The following is a 27,804-nucleotide window of genomic DNA, read 5'->3' as shown; positions in this document are numbered from 1 at the left end:
TTTACAGACAAGGCATGGCAATATCATGTGACCATGGCGACAGTAAAGGCCAACTCGAGCAGTACAGTTCTCTAGATCTCTTTCGAGGTCTGGGAATTGTTATATTTATTATGTATTCACGTTAAATAATTATCCCATCATCAAGACAAATGCATGCTTGAGTCATGAGAGTTGATCCATCCATCACAAGCACATAATATACCAACCCTGTTTGAGGCTGAGATGTTATCTTTTAAAATATAAAAAAATATAAAAAAGTTAAAAACGTATTGCTCCTATGTTTCAGAACAGCATGGTGAGCAGAAAATCCCCAGAAAGGAAGATGGGTGGCTGCTATGAGAAGTCTGAGCACAGGTCGTTGGATATTATGTTAGATCTCTGCCATTGGATATAGAGGCACCCACTCCACAGAACGCAAGCACAGCCATGTCGCTATGCGCGTCCAAACTGCACACCAAAATACATGTAACGTGTCTAATTTAAAGGTGTTCCAGTCTTCCATCAACTCCAGAGCAAGGCTTGGCATTGATCAGCCTAACGATAGGCAGCAGCGTTGATACGAACGCGAGCAGAAAGAATTCGACAAGCGTGCTCGACATATGTGTTCAGGACCTAATGGAACAGGTTCAGTGCTACACGTGGTGGTGGCGGCAAGGGCACAGCAAAACCTGCCACAGGACGATCGAAGAACCGCTTCGTCTGCCACGTTGAGTGGCGAGTTTGTGTTGGCTGACGTTGGCGACAGATTGGATTCTCGTAGACGTTCTGCCGGAGGAAACAGGGTGGAAACAATACATTCAGGATAGGGAGAAATACAATCGCCTGCTTAATGAATTGAAATCATTTGAATCGAGATGCCCCCTCGCTATGTACCTGCATTCCATTTTTCACGACTAGTCACATGATATTGCCATGGCAGCTGACAATCAAGATTTATTTAACAGGGCTGAGATAGTGAATTCTTGACCCTGATCGTAGATGAAGTTGGTTGCTCCAATGAGGAGCACACGCTTCTTGCCGAACTTGACACTTGACTGACTCACGACTGCCATCCGGAGCACACGAGGAGCACGTCGAACATTCCGCTCGGCAAACCTGAAAGAAAGCACCACTCCCTGCTCAATGCACAGTGTTTCGGGGAATTCACCCCTCATCAGTTGAGCTTGAGTAGGCTGAGGAAGATTGTGCCTGAAAAGCACCACTTATATACTGCTCTCCAGGCCAAACCATCACCAGGGATACAAACTTACAGAGACGCTTTGTTTCCAGCGCGACAAACACCTCGTGAAGCCCCAGGTAGCAGCGTGAGTCAGAGTCGCTCATGGAGTGGTGCTAAACAGACGTGAGTCAGTCAAGTGTCAAGTTCGGCAAGAAGCGTGTGCTCCTCGTTGGAGCAACCAACTTCATGACTATAACCGCCGAAGTCGCAACTTCTATGATCGTAGATGTTTGTGATATCTGCCCCGCAAGGATAGCGAATTATTGACCCTGATGAGCGTGGATGTTCGTGATATCTGCCCTGCAAGGAGACAAGTTATTGGCGATCTCTACCCACATTCTTAGAGAAAACCCTCCTTGTGAAAACCTTTATTCTAACGAGGCGCATACATAACGATTTCCTAAAATTGACTGGTTTACGTGTACCAACAGTATCTATTTCTCACTCATTCTCAACGGTCGATAGAGAGGTTCTGCACAACGAAACTGATTCGAACAAAGTTTCGTGACAGGCCTTGCGAAAGTGTGTACGAATTTTCGCACGAACTTTGCGTTCTGCACATTTTCCTAGTTTGCACGGGCCAAGTGCGCGTACGCCATGACACGATCTCACGAAATTTCCTACGAATGTTCATTTTGCGTTCCCTGCACGTTTCGCGTCCAAAGTTGCGAAAGTTCGTGCAAAGTTTCGCACTTCATGACGTAGAGCGAACGTTTGTACGCATTTTCGTTTTGCAGAACCTCTCTAATAGCAACAGTATATTATGTATCGATTTCTGTACGGTGTATCACGATTTCTATTTTGACGACAGATTTTTCCTCGTTAGAATTAGCATTTCGTTATATACATGGCTTTTATGGTAGTCTGCCGCTGACTTCGCTGGGCCGAGCAAGGATATGGTGATAAGCAATGAAGATATGTTCACTTGAAAGTTGCATGCACCATGACAAGCAATTACCATAGACTTCCCGAAGGCACTGAGTAGAAGACCTCAGTCAGTGATACCATAGGGACTTGAAATATCTGTTGGGCAGTGTATGGCTGGTGGCATATTCACGAAATTTACATCTACTGTAAAAGCCATTATTCTAACCAGGCGCATATATATAACGATTTCCAAAAATTGACTAGTTTACGTGTACCAAAGGTAACGATTCTCACTCATTCTCAACGCTCAATAGGACAGTATATGGATCGATTTCTGTATAACGATTTCTATTCTAACAACAGATTTCTACTCGTTAACTCGTTAGAGTTAGCACTTCGTTATATACATATGGCTTTTACAGTAGTTTGAAACCCGGCGGTCGGAACAATTTGGCCTGGATGTACGTGTTGACTTTTTATTTTTATTCACAACCGGGCATTCACACGGGCATGGATGCCCAGCCATCCCCGCAGTGTTTTGGGAGAATGGAAGAGGGAGAGAGAGAGAGGGAGAGAGAGAGGGAGAGAGTGCAGAGAAATGTTGGGGCATCCTCTCCGTGACACATGTCCACTTTGAGAGATTAATCTGCACATGTCTTGTTTATACCCCCTCCCCTCACATTCACAAAGCGCCAACCACGTCACGATTGAATTCAGTGTACTCGAATATGTCTCACCTTTTGGTAGAAGCACACGGAAAGAAGGGCTGGGATTGGAGGCACCAGTCTCGCTATGAGCAATGACTTGTATTTCCACTGTGCCACCTGGTGGTAGCCCCACCATATTCAGAATCGCCTGAGATGGAGAGAACGTCAACGCAAGCTGTCGCCATGCACCCGTCAATTCAACATTGACATGGTCCTCCGCAAATCTATACTGAGCAGTGTAGTGTGTGGTTCTGTTGGTGAATGCTGCCGGCACCCTGGCCATCTTGAGCTGGGCTGTGGTTGGTGTTAGGGCTAAGACTGGTCTCTCACCCCACACAGGAGTGCCTGCAACACAAATGCAGCCAATCAAGATTAATAGCATCACCAGTAGCAACGTATGTCCGATCATCCACTCTCAAACACACAATCCTCGCAGGATGCAGGGAAAGGCTAACGTGCAGGAAGTGCTAGAAACTCTGTTTAATCGAGCTGGCTATAACGGGGCCAGCAGAGACTACTTGGTCCGCGTCAGCGATATTGTCGCTTATCTTTCAGCTTTGTTTATATGTCGCCAATGCTTACTTGGCAGTCCATTTCATCCCAATTTTGGTTAGCAAGTTAGTTTGCTAGTGTTGTAACTGCCACCAATGTTGTACTCGCTTTCTCTTCCTGCTCCCAGTCCCGTGCCATCTCCACACTTGTACAAAGAGGGACGACGATAACTACATTTAGAGGACTGTTTATTGACACGACGAAGAAACACAACTAGACATGACGAACTCAAGACGAAGACATGATAAACTCAGAACGAAGACATCATGAACTCAAGACGAAGACTGCTTTTCATACCACAGCAACACGCGCATGCACCAACATGACGTACGCACGACGTACACAAAATAACGTACTACAACATAACTCCCTCCCAAGAGTAGAATCGTCCTCGATTCTAATAATAAAACAGAGTAAAAAGAGGAAAAGATCACACAAATCACTCAATCATACCACACCAGTCACACCCAGAAATAAAATACCTCTGCCTGCACTGCAGATTACAAAAACTCTGTCCGCCCACCCAGAACACCAGCCACGATCGCTGTCACACGTGTAGGAACTGATAACCTCAAAAACTCTACTTCACACAACACACCACCTCACGATCACGCAAAAATTCTAAAAATGTGAGAGCACAAATCATATGAATAACAAAAAGAACAAAATCCACTGGCTCTGTGGGGGCCTCTAGTTATCCTCATAGAAGAGCAAATAAAGAAACAAACAGAACACACGCGCTGTGCGGGCGCCTCTTTACCCTCGAGGAGAGCAAATAATAAAGAACAAAATGTTGGGAGAACAGAAAATACAAAACTCACATTCTCATCACATTCACAACAACACACGTACCCTCTCACCAACGAAACTCCTCACGCCGTCTGCCATGTCGTCCACCATCTCCAGGAGCGCTGCTCAGCGTCGACATCCTCACTTCTGCAGCCTCTTCTTCTTCTCTTCACCTTCCATCCTTCTTTTTTCTTTTCTTTTTCAGGTTTTCTGGGCACAGTTTTACGTCGTGTCCGGGACCACCAGTGACGACGACTGACGACGACTGACAAGAGACGGGAGAGACGAATGATGAAGGACGAGAACGACGGACGAACTTCTTCAAGACGGACAAAACTGTGACGATAGGACGACTGGAGATGACATCGGAAACTGGGAGCGAAGGCCACGCAGGACGAATCCAGAAGTTGAAGTGTACAACAATTTCCATTACCGCTGCCACCAATGTTGTAACTGCCACCAATGTTGTACTCGCTTTCTCTTCCTGCTCCCAGTTCCGTGCCATCTCCACACTTGTACAAATGGACGACGATAACTACATTTAGAAGACTGTTTATTGACACGACGACGAAACACAACTATACATGACGAACTCAAGACGAAGACACCATGAACTCAAGACGAAGACATCATGAACTCAAGACGAAGACTGCTTTTCATACCACAGCAACACGCGCATGCACCAACATGACGTACGCACGACGTACACAAAATAACGTACTACAACACTAGTACCTGGAAGGTCTAGCTAGAGTTCGAGTGGATTTCGAGAGCGACAGGTGGGTGATTCTGATTGATACAGCGCCGCATCAAAATAGATTATCTTTTTACGCTGTGCAGGCAAGAGCAGCGCAAGCCACAAGAAAGTAATCGACTACTCGGAATCAGCTTCATTTTGCTGAACGGCCGAGATCGCTCACCTCAGGGATCGCTCCTCAAGCTAAGATCGCAGCTCCCTTACCTCCAGCTCAACGCTCGGAGTATCCAGCGCGTCGTGAAGATTTGCAAGTACTGTACGCGTCGTCGTCGTTCAAAATAAAATCTTGCAAAGAACGGCGTCTGATTTGAACCACACAGGCTGTCGTGTTGCCCACGCGAAGTCCTAGAGAAGGCGACCGTCACGATCGACTTCTCTTTAGAAAATAGCCAGGCAGCGGAGAGGAAGAGAGATGAGCTTGCAAAAGCAAGAGAGTCGATCCCGAGCAAAAATATTTGTCGCCAGCGCCGAGAGCAGCGACGAGGAGGACCGAAAAAAGTAGGAACCCTTCCTTGGACAATAAATTCCTCGCAGCTATTTGTCATTCTATACCTTACCGTCCATCCTACCAAGTTTTATCACTTCAAGTGCACGCGTTCATGTCCAAAGTCTAAGTTCAAATTGTCGAAAGATAAGCGACAATATTGCTGACGCGGACCAAGTAAGTCATGTACAAAAGTTTGAAACATCTGAAATGTCATTGCACATGGAAGGATGAAGATCAGCTACCTGAAATTGAGCCGAACCCATAGGTCATACTTCAAAATTTGACACACACACACCATTTGATGGTGCCAAAACATTCCTATTAACCCTTTCACTGCTGCAGGGTTGTGCACACAGGCTCTGGAAAAAATCCGAAAAATAGGGCCGATGGCCAACTCCACTACGTTATGGTTCAGGCAACTGGGTCGGTGAACTTTTGGGAAATGAAGGCCAAAGCTACCAACATCACACTGACAAACTCAATAGGTTCCCCCAAAAGAGGTACAAAGCTGTATAGGACACGTAAGTTTGCTGAATTTGCCTAAAATACGGCAAAGTCGGCAATTGCAGTTGAAATACCAGACGAAAAAAGGGAAAAAAGAGACGCAGAACGTAACCAAGCGGGATCCGTACCCGCAACCTCTCGTACATGAGGCAGGGACTGTACCAACTGACCAGCAGTGACTACACACGTGAGGAGAAGACTAAAACCGGGTATTTATACCATGACGTACATGTACGTCATCAGAGCCTGGACGTCATCTAGGATGACGTACATGTACGTCATCCGCGGTGAAAGAGTTAATGACTGCTTACCTGATGCCAGTGTCTTTGCAGTCCTAGTTGAGCTGGTTGGTGACAGCTGCATACCAGGTATGTGTTCATACTGAACAGTGAATTGGAAGAAAGACTCGGCTGACAGTGGTCCAATGCGCACCGGTATGTACTTGCGCCCGCTGTCCGTGAGCGAGGTTTGAACCTTGCTGCCAATGCCGTTGCTGAGAGTGAAGCGCATCACCGAGGTCCACTCCGACCACAGGCTTAGCCTGGACAGCCAGCTACGCATGTTGATGACGTAGCGTACATTGGTATCAGATACCACTGGTACGTTGACTACAATAGACGAGGAGTCGGTCATGGCTATGTCTAATCCATTCATCAGCCATATGGGAGCACCTATAAAGGCAAGCCAATACAATAGAGAACGGCTCAAATACGACACTTCCACCAGATATGGGATTTTCAGGAGTATACAGCCCACTCAGGTATTTCATTCACCCCTTCCTGCCCTATTCGGCCAATGCATTACCTTGTGGAGCTGCATGTGTTAGGTGAGTGTTAGGTCCATTGCTTACTATCAGAAGCGGAAGCCAAAGCCCGAAACCATCAAATTGCTTTAATTTCAAGTGCACTCACTATCACATCAGTTTGGATGCTTCCCACAGCTGCATGACTAGTTGAGCCCCGTATTGAGCCACAATATCGATTAGCACCGCAACTCACTCTTCCAAGGATAAATCATTGCTTTCTCCAAAACATACGAAAACAAATGACCAGATCACCAGCATCGAAAACACAATTTTTCCAGAGTTACATGCTAGTACTGATACAGCGCTTGTACAGTCAGACCTCGCTTATCCGGCCCTCTTTTATCCGGATCCCTCGCAAACCAGAAGAAAGTAGCTGGTTACAGATTTACAACATACGTGATGCATCCAACATAACTGGTGTTCAGTAATCCGGTTCGCTCGCCTATCCGGATATTGTTTTGTGGAAAACGGATGTGTGCGGTTAAGCGAGGTCTGACTGTGTTTCCCATAGCTCTGATACGAGAGACAGCCCAGAGATGTCCACGGAGAATCATGCTTGTTCAACCACCACATGCTAGCATACTTCACAGCATTAGACAAACAGTATTTTACACCGACTGCATGTAACCTATTTAGAAAACCGCACACAGCACCAATCTGAATTACACTGTACAACCATACCACTGCACGGGTTGTAGGAGCTTCGTAGTGTTCGCTTTATTTGCTCTAGATGTACTCCACTTTAGTAAGTCGGTAGCCCAACAATTGAATGACGCTGAAATAAATCGTCAGGCGAAATAGCACGTCATAGTACATTCGAGATCAGCGGGAAGAAGATGACGACGTCCACTAATTTAGTATCTGTGCACACGAATCTGCTGTGTGTGTTACTCTGTGTGTCAGCTATGGCATCATTGCCTGTGGTTCCATACCTAGCATGTACGTCTGAACCATCTTGCAAAGTTTAAATGACGTAGGTTGAGCGATCGCTCCGCGAAACATACTTTTTGAAATTCTCTTCATAGTATATCTTCCACCATTGAAATTTCGGATTTCTTCGAATTTTTTGCTGAGAGGGGTGGCTTGCAACCTCGATATGGCTTGTTCCAGGCATGCTTTGGAGCCATCACCTGTTGAAGTAGTGGCGGGGATCTGCCCTGCAACTGCTACAACAAAAAATGATTCGATCTGAGAAAGGGTGAGACCGCGAATCTCGGTTGAATATTGAGTATTTCAAGCCTTTTTACGACGAAGATGGAGTTCTTTTTGGAGATGGACGTCGCGGCAAAGGACATGGTGTCCGACTTCTGGCGTCTGGTGAAGCCAGGGATCATTTGTCCAGTCAGGTCGGCCGCCTAACCGTCGGTAAGCTTGTGTTTGGATCCCGTTCTGCTCGATGTGGTAGATCACAAACAATTTTGATATTGCACAAATTGATCTCAGCATCGTGCGTACGGTATTTTATATTCAGAAAATCCCAAAGTGTCTCTGTGTGGCCGTCCTATGCCACGAGAAACTCCAATCAGGCTCCTATGTCCTCTGCCTTCATGATTGAATGTCCACTTCGTTTGAACAACGAACACAACAATCGAGGACGGCTTTGCAATGAAAAATACAGCTATACTGGAGCTGAAAAAAAGAAGAAAAAAACGTGCTCAGGATGAGACTCGAGTACACGCATACTCTCCCAGCAGGTGAAACGCATTTTTTTGTGAAAAATGCGTGTCGCCGACTGACCAGTAATTTCGCCTGACGTTAACTGATGGACGCAGTGCCAAACGTTGCAACCAACTCTGAGAGTTGATACAGATATATAACCCTACCTGCGGCGAGTGTTCTTGTTGTCCATGCAGAGCTAGTCGTCTCGCCTCCTCCATTCACCGTGGCTTGAACGCGAATGTCGTATCTAGTGTCCGGCAGGAGGTCAGATATGGTGGCCTTAGCAACGTCAGGCAGCACAGGCCCTACGCCGGGCTGCCATCCGCTGGGCGAGCGTGGTCCATAGCCCTGGTAGCTGACCATGTAGTACTGAGCGGAGATACCGGAACTTGTGTCGATCTTGGGTAAGTTTATTGTGATCGATGTGGCGGTTCGGTCAGCAATGGACACTATATTCCACACTGGAACACCTGTAGAGGGCAGAACAGTTTGCAAAGAGCCGAAAGCAAGATGCTGAAAACAAAGCAACAGTAAACGTTGAGGCGAATAAGTGGTAAACCGGACAGCAATGTATACCTTACAGTCCATTCAGAAGCAATTCAGCTCTGGCCTTTGGGAAACCCAATTTATGCCAAATTTGGCTCAAGATCCACAGCGGGTTGTGGCGTCCCTACGGATGCGGAAAACTCCGCCTCCAGCCGAGTCTGATACGAAACGTGAACCGTTTATACCGTAAAATCCCGCCAGAGCGCCCTTACCTCCTCGACGCTTCAGGTGGGGAGGGGCGGATGGGCGAGTCCTACTTGCCGCATTCAGTGCTACATGAAAAAGTACTCACCCTACGAAAACTGTTCGTGCATCTCGTACACCGACCAAAGGTCAAGAGCCACGAGTCAAACAGACCCGTCAAAACTCGGGTTTGTGCGATCCCTGGTCAAGAGGGTGGGCACTGTTGCGTACACTTCCAACGGGGTTGAGAACGCGTCTGCAGTACAGTACGGCATCACAGACTGCGACCGAGATACGAGAAATCACGTCCCTGACAAGAAGTCAGGGAGGGGCGGATAGGAGAGACGGGGCGCTCTGGCGGGATTTTACGGTATTCGTATTTTCTTTTCTTAGGCTCAAGATATGAGAGGAATTGAGCCGGAAATGAGTTTGAGATAAGCACGCCCGTATATTTGTTGATGCTGAAGGCAGCCAAAAATAATACATATTTTTTTGTCATGATCCTATTTGAGAGGAGTAAATGGCCAACATCCAGGATTCCACACTAGATTACTGGAAATCTGAGAAATTCAACCATTGATCCAAGCCCGAAAAATCAAGATCTTTTACAGTGACTTACATGTACATGAACTATACAGTACAAACATAATGTACATGAATCTCGGCCGCAACTCACCTGCGCTAGGTGTATTGAATGAAAGCACAGAACTATACTGAAGTGGTATCAGTCCAGCATAGCCGCGCACCCGCAGTTGATACGTACGGCTTGGCCTCAGGTCTTGCAGACGATAGCTCCTGATGCGCAACGGAAGTCGCACAATGGACCTCCACGATGAAAAGGTGACACCGTCAGCAGTCAAGTAGCGTAGGTACACCCTCATCTCTGTTACATTGTACTGAGCAGCCACCGTGGGTACGTTGAAGATTACTGATGTGCGGCGTATTTCATGAGGGGGCAACGGCATGCCAGGAAACTGGTAAACTAGTCATAGAGATGTACGGGAAAATAGCACAGAAGTGGACACAGACATGTTCTCGTTATACATTCGACACTCAGAAGGAAGACTTAGTATATGTAACTTGATAACGACTGTTTGTTTTAAATCACAAAGCTGAACATAGGGCATATACAATTCTGTGGCCTGCTTCAGTGGATTAAGTTACCATTGACCCGCTCACCTTCCTCAGGTAGCTGTATCTCTAATACAGGACTGTCCACGGTTGTAAGTGATCCTACGCGAATCAGATGGCTTGTGACTATGACTTGCAGCATGGCACTCCTAGGTATATTTGGGATTTCCAGATTCCTCTGCGTGACTTTTATCTTCCCGCCAATTTCCCGCCATCGACTCCAGGTGCTTGATCTGCGATAGCGATACGCGACGGAGTAGTGGGCCACTAGGCTAGTGTCGTTGGCGTTCACCTTTGCAAGGCGAAAGACCGCTGATACGGGAGAGCTCAGCGCCTCCAAGAATGCACTGTCTGGCCAAAGTGGAACACCTGTAGCAAACAAAAGCGAACAACACCATGCACACATACTGTTGTACAGTTGCCAGAAGTAAATTCGGGGTGGATGGAAAACATTACTGGACCATGATCGATGAGGACTGAGCCCCTTCATGTTATGAAACGATGTTTTGTTTTCCTGTGTGATGACATTCCCCAAACTGTCTTCGTCTAGTCGCGTGCATTTGTGTTATGAGCATGCGCGATGTTGTAGTCGAGGGTCCCTTTGTCAGTCTTCTTGCTCGGCCGTCATGCCACAGTCCCTGGTTTCCGTTATGTAAATAATAATAATGTAACGAAACAAATACCCTGGGAACGAATTGGCTGTGATTCCGTAACATGCACATTCACAATGAAATCATGCAGAACAAAGTGACACCTGTCTCGTGATCTGCCCTTGGCTAGGAAAGTGTGCATGAAATCTAGTTGAAGAAAAAAACTTTAAAAAAAACAACCATGTTGTTGTTGTTGTTTTTGTTGCTGTTGTTTGAATTCTTTATTCTCACGATGGCACCATCGCCAATAAGAGATTGTTGTTGTTGTTATTGTTGTTGTTGTTGTTCTATTTTAATTTGCAGAATGAAACGGGTAGCAAGCCCAATTACATGAGAGCAAATGGGCATAGTGCGTGCATATAAACATCACAGAAGGAGGGATATAAGAGAATGCAAGGAGATGAAGTTCAGAATCAACTTTTCATATTAAAAATGTCTCTCCTATGAATGGTGCAGACATATTACCACACTCTAACAGGAATTAACATTTCACCGCAGCACATTTAGTTCATAGCGCACCATAATCATACACGTCAAGCAAATGCCATAAAGTACCTTCTGCCAAAGTCCTGGCCTCGACGATATCAAGATCACCTAGGCTCCGCGAGTTGGCGTCACTGCCATTCAGCAAGGCAGTGAACTGGTAGGTGGTCTGTGGCCGAAGACCTTTGATAGTGTACACACCGGCCTGACATCCCTTGAGAGCACAGCTTGCCACATCGTTCAAGTAGCCCGGTACTTGTGTCCACGGCAGCCAATCCTGTAGTTGCAGAACATGCTCCCTGATCAGTAGGTTAGCATTGCTAGTGAGGTTGTGTGGCAGGCGCAAGGAGATAGAGAAGGGAGTGGTGCGTGGCTCATCCACTGCACTGCTTGGCCACCTGAACACAGCTGAGCACCACATACAGTATACACTTAGCTGCATTACAATCATTGACATGGCGTGGATCACTCTGCATGCATGCATGGTATGGCAAAGGTAACACTTCGGTGATGGTAGCCTATAATCAATTCTTACCATAGAAGCAAGAATTTTAAGAGCCAGCTTGTTATAATGAGCTCAATATAGGACATCTCTGCCTATATCTCCCCAGCCAAAGTCACCCAGGTTTATATGTACTCTGGACTGTCACAAACAAGCACAATCAATCATCGCAGCATGCCGCATTCAACTGATGAAAGCCTGAGCAACATTGTGCAATAAGAAATGAATTCAATTCATGAAGTAGGATACATAAAGATAGCCCATAGTCTGACTGTAGGGTGAGGAGGTGTCAGAAACCTCTTTGTTTCAGTGAGCTCGAGATGAACATAATGAGGCCGAAGCTCATATGCTCTCCCTTGCTGCCATTCCTCCCCAGCCAAAGTCAGGTATTCAACCCCAAAGGTGTCTACTGGGGCAAGGTTGTAGCGCTTCATGAGGAAGCACAATTTGGTGTAATTCCACTGGACCACTCGCCTGTTTTATGTTTCTAAAACATAAACATAGCTCAGTTGGTTAGAGCGTTGCTCATGACAAGCAAGGTCCCGGGTTCGAGTCCCGGTGGGTCTGGCATAGTTTTCTCTTTCCAGCAAGTTCACTTCCCCAACTGATCCATCAACCAATAGAACGATATTCTCTAACTCTCCCTGTGCGTGCATGGGGGTATCTAGACTGTGACTTCTCAGCACACATGACACATACTCACTTTGTGTAACAGCGGGTAGGTCTATCGGGTCTGATTCTGTGGTCACCGAGCGATCTGGCTCTGTCGGGCTTGTCGGCAGGATTTCCTGTGAATGCGTGACTGGAAACGTAGAGGGAAACGATGTGGGCGGGGATGTTACATCACCGGGAATGCCTGGCCGGTTTGGTTCTGAAGAAAAGCAACAAAGAAAAGACAGAGTGCATCATTATAACATTACATGCAAATACACATAAGTCATTGGGAGATATCATCGCCCGTGTAAATGGTGATGTACTTCAGTGGCACCGTAATCGAATTTTCGTGTTTTGCTTGACTGACACCAGTTTGACTCATCGGAGTTGATAGGCACATACCCCACAGGAAAATCGTTGTTCACACCCCCATTGATCAGGGTTGCATACACAGCTAATAGAAGGGTATGATTTTGTGAGAACCGCCGTACACTACTCCTGGGTCATTGAACATGCCCACTCAACGTATGAGTGGATATGCTGTGCGACTCACACATTGTTTTACAAGAACACACTATTTTCCATTAACTTCGCCCAACTTGCTGTATTTATTGAAAACGACATGCCGCACAAAACTGGGGCTTTTCAATTGCCCCGACCCAGCTAGGAATCGTTGATCCCGAGACGTTTGCCGGAAATTTGAGTCTATAATTATTATACTGCACCACACAGGCGCATCACACGTGGCATCTACACAACCACTGTTGTCCAATTTTCTTGTTTTATGTAGGAATGAGCTTGATGACTTCTCACAAAACGTCAGGTGCGACGGTGACCAGTTCACAAACGAGTAAATTCCTCGGTTACTGTGATAATGAATCGGAATACCTTTGCCACATTCAGAACTAGTCTGTGCTAACCACTTACCAACGTTGCTTGATCTATGAGCTGTCCTGTTAACGTCTTGCAATTGCCGAACCTGCAAAAAATAGAGGAATACGGAATGGACTCTCCAGCAAAACCCTATCTGCTATCGCTGAGTGCTAAAGCAGCCTTAGAACCGGTATCTCCACGGGAAACCCCCTCGAAATTCTCATCGGTAATGATGCACTGGATGTGAGAATCAGCCGAGAAAGCAGCATGGCATGGTAGAGGGCTCTGTTAGCAATCCGTAGCAGCACATCACGGTGAATGTCTCCAGCATTTTCCTAATTTCTTACCATGTCCTTGAGTTCCTGTCGCAGCCATACCACCTCATTCACAAGAGCTTGGTAATCTTCTTTCTGTAGCCAGACTGGAAACAAGGAGCGGGTTGGACTGTATGCAAAACAGGTATATGTATTGACTGTATCGAAAAAATTACACCTGCACACACCACAACGTAGGATATTTTAGGCAGAATTGCATCAGTGACCGGGGATAATCTAGCATACAGCAGTACATGTGCAAACTGTAGGGTCACCACTCATAGTCACAACCCATCTAGTACGGGGGCCAGATGCCCAAAATGTTTACTTTCGTTGCAGTTGAGAGCGCACAACTTTTTGAGAGTTTCAATGTGTAGAGGGGACCACAAGGAGCTCAACGATATATTTTTTTACCCTCGAAACGTGATGGAAGGTGCTGAAATTAGCCGTTGAAGTTTAGTGCATGGTAACCATGGCAACTGCATAGCAACACCATAGCAACTACTGTTTTATTCTTGTTTTTAGCCTACAGTAATGTTCTAGAACGATTGAATGACTCAAATCAAGTTAACACGATCTGGAATGAAGACCATTGGGATATATACAGACTGCAGGAATGCCAGAAAGGAATATAAAAAAGCATAATACTCTTACGTGTACATTGTCCATGGATGTGTATGTAATGTAGATGTACGTAATTGAAACTCAATCTCATGCTATAGTGGCAGTTAGTTGCCCAGATCACTGGCCCTGTTCTGGCAGCTATCTGCAGCGCTGCATCCACAAACATCAGTGCAATGCAAAGACTGTGCTTTGCAGGAGCAGCGGCCTCCGTCACAGCCTGTTTTGCAGCCGCATTTAACGAACTCCATCAGGGCTTTGGGAGCAGGCTCCAGAGACAACCAGTCAACCTGGAGCTTGCCGTCCACTAGTTTCCAGCCTTGGTGAGCAGTGAATGGAGGGGGTATGTCAGGCTGAGCCTCCAGTGACTTCCTCCAGATTGCAGCTTGATAGTTAGCTCTGGCGGTGTGTTTCACCAGAGCGTCTTTGCATGGTGGAAGACGGCTTGAGTCTCTTGACGCATCGACACTGGAAAACAGGTCATACCTTGCCTCGTTGATGTCCCACAGAGCTGGCCTGTCGTACAGTATGCAGGTGTACCGCTCAACAGCAGAAAAGGTACTTGGTGACAAGTTGAAACTATTTCCAAGAGCAGACATAGCGGCACGGGCCAGAGTTCCCTTTTCTCCGTCGGAACGGATCAGCTGGTATGCCGTTGACTTCCCTCTACCATGAAATGCGCTGACGGTGTCGCATCCGGTGAATGAATGCATTCCCAGCAAGGCACTGCAAGTGAGCTGCCCAAGTTCATCACCGATACCTTTGATATCCACCAACCTGGAGTTCCGTCTGGAGCCACTAAGAAATATGAGGCTGGTAGCTGAGGGGAAAGAATGACTCAGGCAGCAAGCCAGGACAGCAACATCGGTGTCAGGTGACTTAATGGTGACTGACAAGTACCTGTAAAACAGAAAAGCATTCATATCGCACTGAAACGTTTTAGGGAAATACTTCACATATTTATGTATCTCTTCCATTATTATGGAAGAGATAGGGTAAGAGTTAATATATATTTACAGACAACCAATGATTTCCCCGATCCGTGTCACACCATGCATGCGCATAATCTTTTCAATGCACTCTTAGACCACATATTATACCATAATTAGGCACTTCATACTCGGGACTTGACACAGTACTCCACATCAGCAGTGCATAGCCAGTCCAAGACAAACACAAGACCAAAGTCATTGCATACCCATTATCAGCAGCGTGTTTCCCGTGAAGGAGGAGACGTGTGTCGGCTTCTTCATGTGTGCACTTCAAATCAAGGCATGGTGTCGCTGCCATTGCCACACCGTCAGCTGATGTTAGTCTCGTGCATTGCTCTCCAGAAGTGACATATAGCTCTTTTCCGGAAACCTCGGCTGCATACTTGTCATTGCACCATTCCGTGACGAGGAAGGAAATAAGCTCAGTTTTATTCTGGCTGACACTGAGGAACTTAGACCATTGTGCTGGGATTTGCTGAAGGCCACTTGATATGTGTTGTCGTATTTGCTCCCTGTCTCTAGCTCTGCGGTTGCGCTCAATGTTCTTAATGGACAGAACAGGGTACGTGTCTGCCACGAAATCAATGCGATTGTACTGGCAGAAGTTCCGGGACACACTTCGGAAGATGTGATATGCAAGGTCAGAGAAGGTTGCAGGTAGTGATTTCTGGCTCATGGCTTGCAACATAGCCATAGCATCAATAATGAGAGCACTTGACTCAGATGGAGTATTTCCGGGTGGACTTACACCATCAGAAACCTTCATGAGCAACTGGAGCAGTGCAGACTTGTTAGTCTTCACCAGTGTGCCATCTGAGGTACAGAGAGATAACGGTGCTGATCCCAATGGGTACGAGAGAATTTGACGAACATCCATGTGGCGACTCTGGGCAATAACAGCCATCTTGCTGAAAAGAGCGCAGTCGGCACGCAATACAGATACTGCTTTGCTCTGGCTGGTTGGCGTTCGTGACTTTCTGTTTGAGAATGTTTCGAGCTTCAATTTTGGAATGGGATCCAGGAACATCTTTTCCTGTGCCGCAAGTCTTTCTTCAACAAACTTGCGGAAGGCTACCCGGCCACGATCTTCAGCCTCGAGCAGATCGTTTGCAGCACTGCTTGAGCATGATAGGCCAGAAGATAGTCCCACCAAATCTTCATCGCACGAAAGACTATTGTCAAAGGGGTTAACCCACCCTGACACAGTTGATTCCACCTTCTGAACATCACACTCATCTCTGACAATTCGTGTTTGTTGGCATTCAGTGTGAAACGATTCTGCTCTCTTAGTTGCTTCATCCAGTCCACAGTGCTCCATGCAGACGTCGGTTATCCGTGCTCGATCATGTGAGGATACAATCCAACGGTGGACAGCTGAAGGTGATCTGCTGATGCCGACTATGCCGCCAGATGTCTTGGAGGCCCGGTTGATGGTTTGTTCAATTGCCATGTCAGAAGCGATCTGCGCAAATGCATTGCCACTTCGCTGAACAGCAAACCCACCATCCGTCAGATACTGCAATGCAGCAGGATGATCCTCATGGAGTCTAAGCATCTGGAGCCAGTAGTAGCTCATGTAGCGGGAGTAATTGTGCCTGTCATATGCAAAGCACCAGGGTAGGATAGATCGAAGGCAGGACATGTGCAGTTGCCAATTACCGGTACGAATAGAACGGATAAAGTCCAGCATCAGGGATACGATTGATATGTAGCTCGACCAGAACTTGAACATTGCCGACCCTTCAGATTGCTGTGAGGAGAAGCTTGTGTACATCTCGTACAAGGACTTCACGTCACTAGACTGCGTGACACGACTGACATTGTCATCCGAGATGCAATTCTGGAGCTCTCGAAAACCGTCTATCACTTGCTCCGATGATAGCTTGGCCAACTCAGCATCAGTCAGAGAATCAATGAAAGAGCGCCACCTTAAACGATCCATAGCTTCCGCCACAATCTTATGGAAGCGAACCCCACGGTTGTATTGCTTTCCTGACAATGCCAAAGAAGCTGTAGCTGAGCCGGCGACCTGTGCCTCAACAAGCAGATCTACCAAGCCAGCATCCATGAAACGCTTTCCAATGACGGACAGGAGGGTCATAGTGATGTGGAAGCCGCCCATGCGCAGTATAACTGTACGGAACTCCTCAGGTCTCTGCAGCACAATGTCAACTGCCTTTGCATAAATAGCCTGGTCCAAGACAACCATGGTAAATGGTAGATTGGCCTGTTGGGCCATCGCCACGGAACGGCACAGCAACGTGTACACGGTTAGATTTTCAGTTGGCGATGCATTGATCAGCGGGCAGTAACCAATAGCTGCTTTGGGCGGCACGCTGCTCTTGGTAGCAAGTACATTGAAGGCTGTCCACGCGGGGACAGTTTGCCGAGTCTCGTTACTAACTGAGGTGTTGTCAACAATGGAATGTGGCTTGAAAACATTGCCATCTGTAGAGATCCGGGACAGCTTCCACACAAAGTCAGTCATTGCAGCATCCATATGAACTCCTGCAGTGTGCACAAATGCAGTGTCAGGCAGCGACAGAGAAGCTGGGTTCAGGCGGGCGGGGATGGCTAATATCGGCATTGGTTCTTCAATTACCAACACAGACCGCTTTCGCTTTGTGGCACTCATGGCAGGTAGGGCTGGCTTGGCTGCAGTGCCTGTTGAATTCGGCTGCACAACGATTCCATTCGTGCAATGTGTTGTTTCCAGGCCACTAAGTGTCTCCTCGCAGAGATCGTTATTATCCCACACAAAATGATACACACCGCCCGTGTTTGTCGCATTAATAACTGCGGGCAGAAATGCATGGTCTTGATGGTGTTGGGTGAATATTTCTGCCAGTCTTGTCTCCATCTCCAATACTTGGCTGTAGCTACAGCAATATCCAAAGCGGTTCAGTACTGAAACCAGCAATTTGCTGCGGCAGATGTGGTGAATTGCCATGCCAAGCACGATATGTTTGGGTGTGCGGCAGCCAGTTGCAGCAAACATAACATCCTGGCTCAAAGCTAATACTCGGCGCGCTACACCATCAGGGAGAGACGTTATTCTTGATGTTGAAAACTCTGCATCCCTATCGCAAATCCACGCTAACAAATTGAACAGTTGATCAGGGACCAAAGCTGCGCTATCCATAGTAGACAGTTGCGTGGCATCGTGCTTTACTGCCTTTGCGCTGCACTCCACGGCTTGCCTTAGCACTCTTGCAGCGTGGAACAGCAACCTGAAGTCTTCCTGCGCATTGCGCTTTTCACAAGCACTTGCACTTGTATCACTGGCTCGGCTTACTTCCTCTTCCGCATCACTGCAGTCAGACACTGGATGCGTATTCTCCTCACTTTCTTTCAGCAACGCAAGTTGCCGAATCAGACTGTCTGTTGCTTCAACAGCATATAGCAGCTCAGGTGAATTCAAACGGTCAGGCCTGACAAACTTTACGCTTTCATCGAATTCATGCATAATTATATTCTTCAGCTTTTCACCTCTGACATCATCATCGCAACTCACGCCTACCTCAGTACAACAGGTTTTGTATAGTGCCTTCAGGTCAGCTGTGGAAAGAAGAGCGGTCTTATCAACTAGTTGTTCGTGGACTACTGCAAGGAAGCTAGCCAACACTTGCGCCTCTCCACCTGTACTGTCCGATAAATCATTGTCATTTTTGTCTTCCAAAACTCGCGTGTAGTGGCGGAAGCAGTCACGATGGTAATGTACCTCTCGAGCAATCAGGCATGAAAGGGACCCAATAGCAATTCGAATTGCGTTGTCCTCTCTTACCTCGGCTGCATCAAGCACTTTCTGGGCTGCGTTGAGAGATTGGCACTGAGATGTCTTTTGGTACTTGTGCTTCTTTCCAAGCAACAACTTTCGACAGAAAATGCAATCTTTCCGTCCTGGCTCGACGACGGGAGCAGAGACGCTTTGCCGAGTTGCCCTGGGTGTATGGTTGCCCTCCGACATCCCGGCACCTCCACAAGCATCAGAAAACTCACTCGTTCTCCAGTGTAACATACAGACACTGTGAAAGATTTACTTGACATTCAAGCAAAAGACAACGGTCCATGAGCAAGCTAGCCTTGATAATGGATGATGGTGCCAGATGACCGTCGTGAAACTCACATTGTTGGTGATAGAGGTGCAGCCTCTTCGTAGTGCCAAAACCGCTACATGCGTGTCAACAATACAAGGACTGACTCGGAAGTCGATGAGAGGAGAGAGAGTCAGTCGGGACATACCACATCCTACTCCACTTTCGAAATTGCTGCCCGGGCCCTTCGTGGTGCCGAAACCATCACCTGCGTGTCAACAATACCGGGACTGAAGTTTTGTGCAGCGGGCCTGCACTGGGGTTGTGTAGGGAAGTCTCATCGGTCTTGACAAGTCATTATTTTACGACATCCAGGGCATACCGCACTAATGCTAGTAATGGCCGAGTGGAGGACAAAATCACCTCGTTCGGGACCTTCCATTCACTTTTCGAAGCGGTTTTTTTTAGGTTTCATGTCTGTATTACCCCCGCTATGACTCTGTGGTGTCAAATTGTTGTGCGCTAAAAGTCGGAACGAAACTTTTTTTGAAGCACTTTTTTCAGCCCTGGCCCCCGTACTAATCCCCATAGTATCTTTATGCACACCCATACACCCATACACCCATACACCCATACACACATACACACATACACACCTACACCCATACACACATACACACATACACACATACACACATACACACATACATACATACATACATACATACATACATACATACATACATACATACATACACACATACGTCCAGTCCACAATAGCATGCGGTACAGATGTCGTATGTTTTTGAAGTGGGGCTGGTCTTCCATCACCACCTTTCCAAAATATGCACGACATCATTTCAGGACCTTTCTGTGGATTTACTTCAAATCCTGAGAAAATTTAGGGCTCACAAGCTACTAAACGCCTCAGCCAGTGCCGTAAAGTACTGTTGATCCGCCCCTGCTCTAATTCCCGCCCCGCTCTAATTTCCGCCCCGCACTTATTACCGCCCCGCTCTAATTCTCGCCCCGCTCTAATTCCCGCCCCGCACTTATTACCGCCCCGCTCTAATTCCCGCCCCATGTGGAATTTCTGCCTGTGAAGCGAGTCCGGCGTATACAACGAAATACGATGTTGAACCGACGCATGTACCGCTGTACACAATACGTGCGAGTGCAGGGTGAAAATGTACACAATCAAGCATCCCAGGTCTGATCTTCTGCTTTGTTGTACATCGTACTACACTTGAACGACTTGATCTAATTCCCGCCCCCTGCCGAAAAACCAGCTGGGAAGCGACACGGCGTGGGGGCGGATCAACAGTACTTCACGGTATTGCTGAAAATACGGAACAAAATAGGTTTGCTACGTACAGTGGCTATTGAAGGCATACATCAGTATAATTCAACACTGTGGGTGCATGCCACATGGTCTAATCACAAGCAAACCCTCACCGGGTGAGGGGCATACCATTCTCGCATTGTTCACCGTCAACGCCGACTGGGCAGGAGCAGATATATCCGGTCACGGACAGTCGAGATTCCTGACACGTGCCGCCGTTGCGGCATGGACGCGAGTCGCACGCACTTGATGGCACCCCACCTTCAAGGACAATAAAGACACAATACATCATAGTCTTTTATATGGGCACACAGGCGGCTTACTTCAAAGTGCTGGAAGGTGCTATGGACTTCACACGACATGTTGCACTACAGGTGTTGCACATCTGAGCATATGAACAGCACTCGAATTTGTAGTAGTAGAATTGCATGCCCAGCCTCAAGGAACTCGGTAAAGCTGAGCTCAGTCGAGAGAGATCTAGCTGCATGAGTTGTAGATCACGCGATCAGTACATGCACTGTTCAGAAGAACTACCTGCGCCTGTGTGGCGCACGTCGGCCTGGGAATCTCACTTTTGGTCTCGCCTTATGAGGAATGTGTTAGAAATGCTAAACAAGCACCATTCGCCCCATCCAGTGATGAAAACAAGTGGAGGTATAGGTGAAAATGCATCAACATTGTGAAGCCAAAAATGGCGAGCCGCATTGAAGCGGTGTAGTGGTGCAAACCTGATGAGGGTATTTTCGCCGAAACGTAACAATTGACCGCATGATGCAAGCGAGCAAGAATACTAAGATGGTACTTGGTCCGCGTCAGCAATATTGTCGCTTATCTTTTGACAATTTGAACTTAGACTTTGGACATCAACGCGTGCACTTGAAGTGATAAAACTTGGTACGATGGAAGGTAAGGCATAGAATGACAACTAGCTATGAGGAATTTATTGTCCGAGGAAGGGTTCATACTTTTTTCGGTCCTCCTCGTCGCTGCTCTCGGCGCTGGTGACAAATATTTTTTCTTGGGATTGACTCACTTGCTTTTGCAAGCTCATCTCTCTTCCCCTCCGCTGCCTGGCTATTTTCTAAAGAGAAGTCGATCATGACAGCCGCCTTCTCTCTAGGACTTCGCGAGGGCAGCACGACAGCCTGTATGGTTCAAATCAGACGCCGTTCTTTGCCAGATTTTATTTTGAACGACGACGACGACGCGTACAGTACTTGCAAATCTCCACGACGCACTAGATAAACCGAGCGTTGAGCTGGAGGTAAGGGAGCTGTGATTTCAGCTTGACGAGCGATTCATGAGGTGAGCGATCTCGGCCGTTCAGCAAAATGGAGCTGATTCCGAGTAGCAGATTACTTTCTTGTGCGTCGCGCTACTCTTGCCTGCACAGCGTAACAAGATAATCTATTTTGATGTGGCGCTGTATCAATCAGAATTACCCACCCGTCGCTCTCGAAATCTATTTGAAATCTAGCTAGACCTCTCAGGTACTAGTAAACTAACTTACTAACCAAAATTGGGATGAAATGGGCTGCCAAGTGAGCATTGGCGAAATATAAATAAAGCTGAAAGATAAGCGACAATATCGCTGACGCGGACCAAGTAGCAGAGTGATCGGGAAATAGCAGGTCTGCTCGACACCAGAAAAGAAGTTTGGGTGGACACACCCATTCCAGTCTCACCGCAAATCTGAACCAATTCCATTATTAAACAACGTTTCGGCACATGGACATCATCAGGCAACATAGACTGGAATGGGTGTGTCCACCCAAACCTCTTTTCTATTATGAAGCTGCAGGTAGCCTCAAGAGGAGGATGACTTCTTCTGCACTACACCACTTTCTCTAAATGATAAATAAATGTCACCAGCATCGACCGGTACTGCATCTATATGATACTTGTACTCACCATCGGCGATGCACCTCGGGAACGCATTTTCAGGTGTCCATATACCATTGTCGCATTGCTTTCGCTCCGGACCCAGGAGTGTGTAGCCACGCTGGCAGCCAAAGTGAGTGAACGTGCCGTGCTGGATGCTGTAGCCATTGGTTGGAGAGTGCGGGGCATAGCACGCTGAATGGGATGAAATCCAGATATGAAATGTATTGGTGGCATTATTGTACAGTGTATCTATTTGCGCATGTAACCCGACATGGGTCTCCACCCCCCCCCCCCTCTCACTCCTTTCTCTCCCTTTCCTGATTTGAAGCTCCAAAGCATGTATACAGATTACAAACGCAATTTTCTTAAATCAGCACTGAAATATGCATATGCAGAAAACTTAGTTTGTGGATATCTTTGTCCAGTTCTGAACAAGTGAAGCACATCCGGGCAGCTTGAGTTCCATCCATGGATGATGATACCTCTTGAAAAAAAGCTTGGCAAACCATCACGAGTCCAGAATTTAATTCAGTTGAAGTTTTTTCTACAGTGACGGCGTAGGTGCACATGAAAACAGCAAAAAACAAAAAATTCATGGTTCGCGTGAGACTCGGCCAAAGGCCCAGTTTTCCGCATCCGCAGGAACGCCACCACCCTCTTGGATCAAGGCAAAAAACAGCAAAGCAACATGACAACTCACCTCCCTGCTCCAATGTGCACTGGAGTCGCGAGCAACCTTTCACGCAGCTGCACACGTGACTGGCAGGGCACTCGCCGTGACTGGTGCAGAACTGCACGCCAGCAGGACACTGGCTATCCGACTGAGCGGCACACAGGTTTGCCAAAGAGCCCAGCAGACTGTCATAATTTGACGCTGAGAGAGACAAAGATAAGAGAAGACATACATTTTCACGCACAGAATAGAGATTTAGTTTGTGGATGTGGTTTGTGTTTTATCATTTCACGTTTTTTTGTCACAAATGATGACAGCATCTTGATAGCACATCGTGTACTCCTGATTCTGGAACACAGCAACATCACGTTTACCCATGTCGCCTGGGGGCTAGTGCCGAGAGTCTCCTTGTCAGCATTTTTGCTGCAATACATTCTGTGTGTCTCTGGACACAAGCATTAAAACATATCTCAGCCTCAGAAGGATCTGATCCTCCTTAGGTTTAAACATGCGGGGGAGTAAGTCAGCTTAGCCTGCAAGCTAGTCAGAAACTGCCAACGAAATGGCCACATCATCGGATGGCATCCATCCGTGAACAGATGAGTGTGGCTTGTACACTCTCCATGCAGTGTGGTGGTAGGCACTTCCCAGACACCTTTCTTTATCTAGCTTCTCCTCTGTCTCTACCGCACAGCCCAGAGTACTGTTCAACTAGCATCTAAGCTCAATCTCCCCCTTTGTTCTCTCTGCCGCTTTCTCTGCTCTCGCTCTCTCTCTCTTCATAAATTCATGGCACTGTTCATACCTAGCCCTATTCGCCCCATTGCGATTGGATATATTTGTATTTTGGTCAGCGAATCCAAGTGAAATCAACAACAAAATCAACAAATACCCTACATTGTACATGTATGCAAGGCAAGTTGGAGTATGGTGCACAATGCTGTCCTTATCTATCTAACAAGCTTGAGCCCATCTGAAGTAAACTTGAAGGTTGACAAGAGGAACAGTGGGGTACTCTCCAGCGTCAGATATGACGTGCCGCATGACCGAGCCCATATTGGGATGCGGCCGCCTCCCACAGTGTCAATGTCAGCGATTGACAGCTGTGGTGTTTTTCTGACCTTTCACGTTATGTTACACTGACACCAGACCATCTGGAGGATGAGTACGTGATCACTGCCTGCAAGCGAGAGCATCATTGTGTTGCTTATCTGGTGCTGTTTACATATTGCTGTAGAATATTCGGAGCAGTCAATGACCTTAGGCGGATAGGCATTCATGAGTCTCTGAATCCCAATCAGTACTGCAGAACTAGCACAGCCGTGTGGAGATCAGGCTCCACAGGCTACGGCTCTGCGAATCATGGCTAGCACACTCATACCTCATTTATCCGGGACCGGGCATTGCACGTAATTTCGAAATGTCCAGAACTCCGAATCACACACATTTTGATGGGGAAAGGCCGTAAATATGGCATGTGACGTCACCGTTTCCACAGAAAGTGACAAAAGAGTAGTAATATTTCCACAAAAAGTGACAAAAGAGTAGTAATATTTCCACTGAAACTCGTCCAAAGGGTGCCCGGTAGACCGAAGTGCCTGTAACTTTGGGGACCGGATAACCAAGGTATGAGTGTAGGTCTATCCGGCAAGCTGAACAATGCATGGACCATAGTAGAACTACTACTTCAGTATGCTGGGATTGAACCAGTCATCATTCTGACCAAAGCACTGCTAACGGGTTGAAACTTGTTGGCCTTCAACTTTTCTTTTCTTTGTTTGTGTGTGTGTGTGGGGGGGGGGGGGTACCTCCTGCAGAGCTAACTACACCTTACGGCCTTATCAGTGGTAGATCTACTGCGTGAAGTTGCAGGCATAGTGTTCACCTGCCTAACTGCTGCACTGGGAAGCCGCCTGTTTCCTGATCAACTTCGCAAAAAGCTGCAGGACAACTTGCAGGCAAAGTCACGAGCTCCGGTGATCTCTACAGAGTGGAGTCCACTGACAACGGCACTTGGTCAGAGTGCAGTGTTCAGCAGATTCTAGACCAGTGAAAATGATTTGCGTCCAAACTTGCTAGCATCGCCTTTCGCTTGTATTATGTTCCTGCCATGGCTGTGTATGATGACCAATTTGACTGCATGCCTGTCTTCATTATCTGGGCAATCTACTGTTGTGGACATGGAAATCCGGTCGCACGTCTAGCGGCCCTAGGGCGCTGGCCATGCAGCCGTGGATAAGCGGTACACACATGCATGTATGCGCTGCAGCGCGCTGGTCGCATCGGATCAACATGATAATAATGACATGTGCACTGCACGCAACTTTCTGTACGCGCTGAGGGCGCCGGCCCCGGTCAATCGACTGGATTTCCATGTCCGCTACAGTATGTAGGCAGGTGTCCACACTGCCTGAAATCGAAACAAATCTTCCGAATTCGTACCTAGCTAGGGAAACATAAGCTGAGGATAAAAATAATACCCAGCCTGTCACAACTATAACAATAATCACAGAGGCAATAGTCTTAGGTTATGAGAAAGTGCTCAACACCTGATTCAGGCAGAGCGTCATACACAAAGGCACACAATGAGAACCTCGGCAAATTCCGTTGTGACGACGTTGTCTGATGATTGGTTCCGTCATGAAACTCTGAGTCACAACGGAATTTGCCAAGGTTGTCATTGTGTGCCTTTGTATCATTTTTTGAAAAATCTAAATGCTACCAAGTTACTTGGATTTTACACACACACCCCCACACACACATGACCCCCCCCCCCCCCCCACACACACAGTAGGATACTGACTACTTACACCGTGGTTGGCTCGTCGTGGAAGACTGTGACAGCACATTACCAAACACGGTTCCCACTAGCGCTGTGATAAATCCAAGCTCAAGGACGCTAGTGCCGCGCAAGTCCATCTTCGGAGACAAGGAATTCGTTTCCGATTTTACTGCCTAGTACACTGTTTACAGGCACATACACGCACAATGGAATCTGATTTGGTTGGGCGGATTTGCCAGCTTGGATCTGCAACGAAAACTATTCTTAGTCGGAGGCAATCCAATTGATCGCGATACTGCCAATGGCTCCACCAAGGAGGCAATGTGAGACTAAGAACAACCCAGGACAAGCGTAGCAGCTCAACCTCTTGCTTTCCCGGACAGAAATGTTGTCGCTGAGGCGGCTCGGCATCTTCAAAGTGGTATTTATAACGCTACAAGTAAAAAGCGTCACCCAAGTACTCAGTTGTTCATTCAATTAGTATTTTAGTACTGTTGTAGATACGTGTGTCCCTTGGGTCTCTCCTAAACAGACCACTCCCGGCCTGGTATAGTGTTTATCACAGGGTCAGGAGGCCTGTGCAGGCAGGTGCATCTAGCTGATTGAAGTGACATGATCCTTGCCTGTCGTCTGTGTGCTGTCACCGAAGACTACCGGTAAACAGTCGACATGCCACCTACGAAATCGCACGATTGGCTCCTACACAGCGACTGCGCTCTGCGAGCGCACAGTTAGTATGTAGCCTTGTAGGTGAGCCGTGAGGCCGAGGGCAAGCTACGCTGACGGCCTGAGACTTTTGTTGCGGTAAAGCGGCTACAGGCTGCAGCCAAGTAAAGTTCAGGTTGTCACACAAATTCAATGGATGTTATCATGGTTATGTGGCACTGTTCCTGATTACCTTCTAGAATTCTGTATACTGTAAAAGCCATATTTATTACGAAGTGCTAACTCTAACGAGTTAACGAGGAGAAATCTGTCGTTAAAATAAAATCGTTATACAGAAATCGATACATAAACCGTCCTATTGAGCATTGAGAATGAGTGGGAATCGTTACCTTTGGTATACGTAAACCAGTCAATTTTGGGAAATCGTTATAATTATTATATATTCGACGAGGAGACAATAATTTTAATATGGCAATAAGTAGGACGAGCTGAAGTGACATTTGGATTACTTTATTAACAATGTACGCGATGGAAACGATGCAAAAAACAATGTAAAGGGTAAGGAAGATACATGTATGAAGAAAAAAGCGATGGAAAGAAAGATGATTCGAACAAGTTTTCGTACAACACTCTTCAGGAATCACCGTTGTACTAAAGAACAAAATGAGAACAAAGGAAATAATAATACTTAATAGCAATCAAGGTAGGGTAGCAAGATACAATGACAGCACTGGAATATCGAGGTGTGATTTTTCACAAAAGCGTGCAGAAAACAAGGGTATACAAGTAGGAACTAAGCGTGACAAGTGTGTATCAACAACAACAAAAAAACAACAAAAAAGTGAGAACGACTGATAATAATAAAAATATAACAAACAAGAAGGTGACAAACCACATTTAGGCACAAGTGGCAACAAGGTTGCCACACTACACAAACGAACATTATTTGAACAATTTTAGGGTAATAACACTTTCTTTCTGGACACACAAATTCGGCTTATGAATGCGCTGGCTAACAGCTTCCGAAACTTGTAACTGCAACAGATAACCATGCCGAGCACGGCACAAAACAGAAAAGCAGGAATCAGAATAAGTACGGCAACAGTCAGTACTAGAGACCAAAATGAT

The 27,804-nt window shown here is 46.8% G+C and overlaps 1 protein-coding gene across 2 annotated transcripts; it reads right to left on the bottom strand.

Annotated features, from left to right (window-relative positions):
• Positions 1-62: 62 nt before the first annotated feature.
• LOC135811912 (uncharacterized) lies at positions 63-26,444 on the bottom strand. Of its 2 annotated transcripts, XM_065325171.1 has the most exons (14): positions 26,039-26,444; positions 23,256-23,429; positions 22,583-22,747; positions 20,801-20,932; positions 13,716-13,789; positions 13,423-13,474; positions 12,545-12,712; positions 11,412-11,747; positions 10,255-10,575; positions 9,752-10,057; positions 8,511-8,816; positions 6,194-6,553; positions 2,824-3,138; positions 63-765 (listed from the first exon to the last, which is right to left on the bottom strand). In XM_065325171.1, the coding sequence occupies exons 1-14, from the start codon at positions 26,145-26,147 to the stop codon at positions 530-532; spliced, it is 3,054 nt and encodes a 1,017-aa protein (XP_065181243.1). In that variant the 5' UTR covers positions 26,148-26,444; the 3' UTR covers positions 63-529. The 2 variants fall into 2 exon arrangements, with proteins under 2 accessions (XP_065181243.1, XP_065181251.1); XM_065325179.1 differs by lacking the exons at positions 22,583-22,747; positions 23,256-23,429; positions 26,039-26,444 and having other exon boundaries at positions 20,785-20,902.
• Positions 26,445-27,804: the final 1,360 nt, after the last annotated feature.

Source organism: Sycon ciliatum, chromosome 1 (assembly GCF_964019385.1).
Source record: "Sycon ciliatum chromosome 1, ocSycCili1.1, whole genome shotgun sequence".
Classification (NCBI taxonomy): domain Eukaryota; kingdom Metazoa; phylum Porifera; class Calcarea; order Leucosolenida; family Sycettidae; genus Sycon; species Sycon ciliatum.
Note: the sequence above shows the minus strand (reverse complement) of the source record. Positions and strands in the feature narration are given on the sequence as shown.

Excerpts from the sequence above, each read along its gene's own strand:
- LOC135811912 (XM_065325171.1), bottom strand. The coding sequence starts at position 26,147 with ATGGACTTGCGCGGCACTAGCGTCCTTGAGCTTGGATTTATCACAGCG. Across the intron at positions 13,790-20,800 it reads CGGTGAACAATGCGAGAATG|TCTGGCTACAGAAAGAAGAT; the intron begins GTATGCCCCTCA and ends CCTTGTTTCCAG. Across the intron at positions 13,475-13,715 it reads GACAGGAACTCAAGGACATG|GTTCGGCAATTGCAAGACGT; the intron begins GTAAGAAATTAG and ends TATTTTTTGCAG.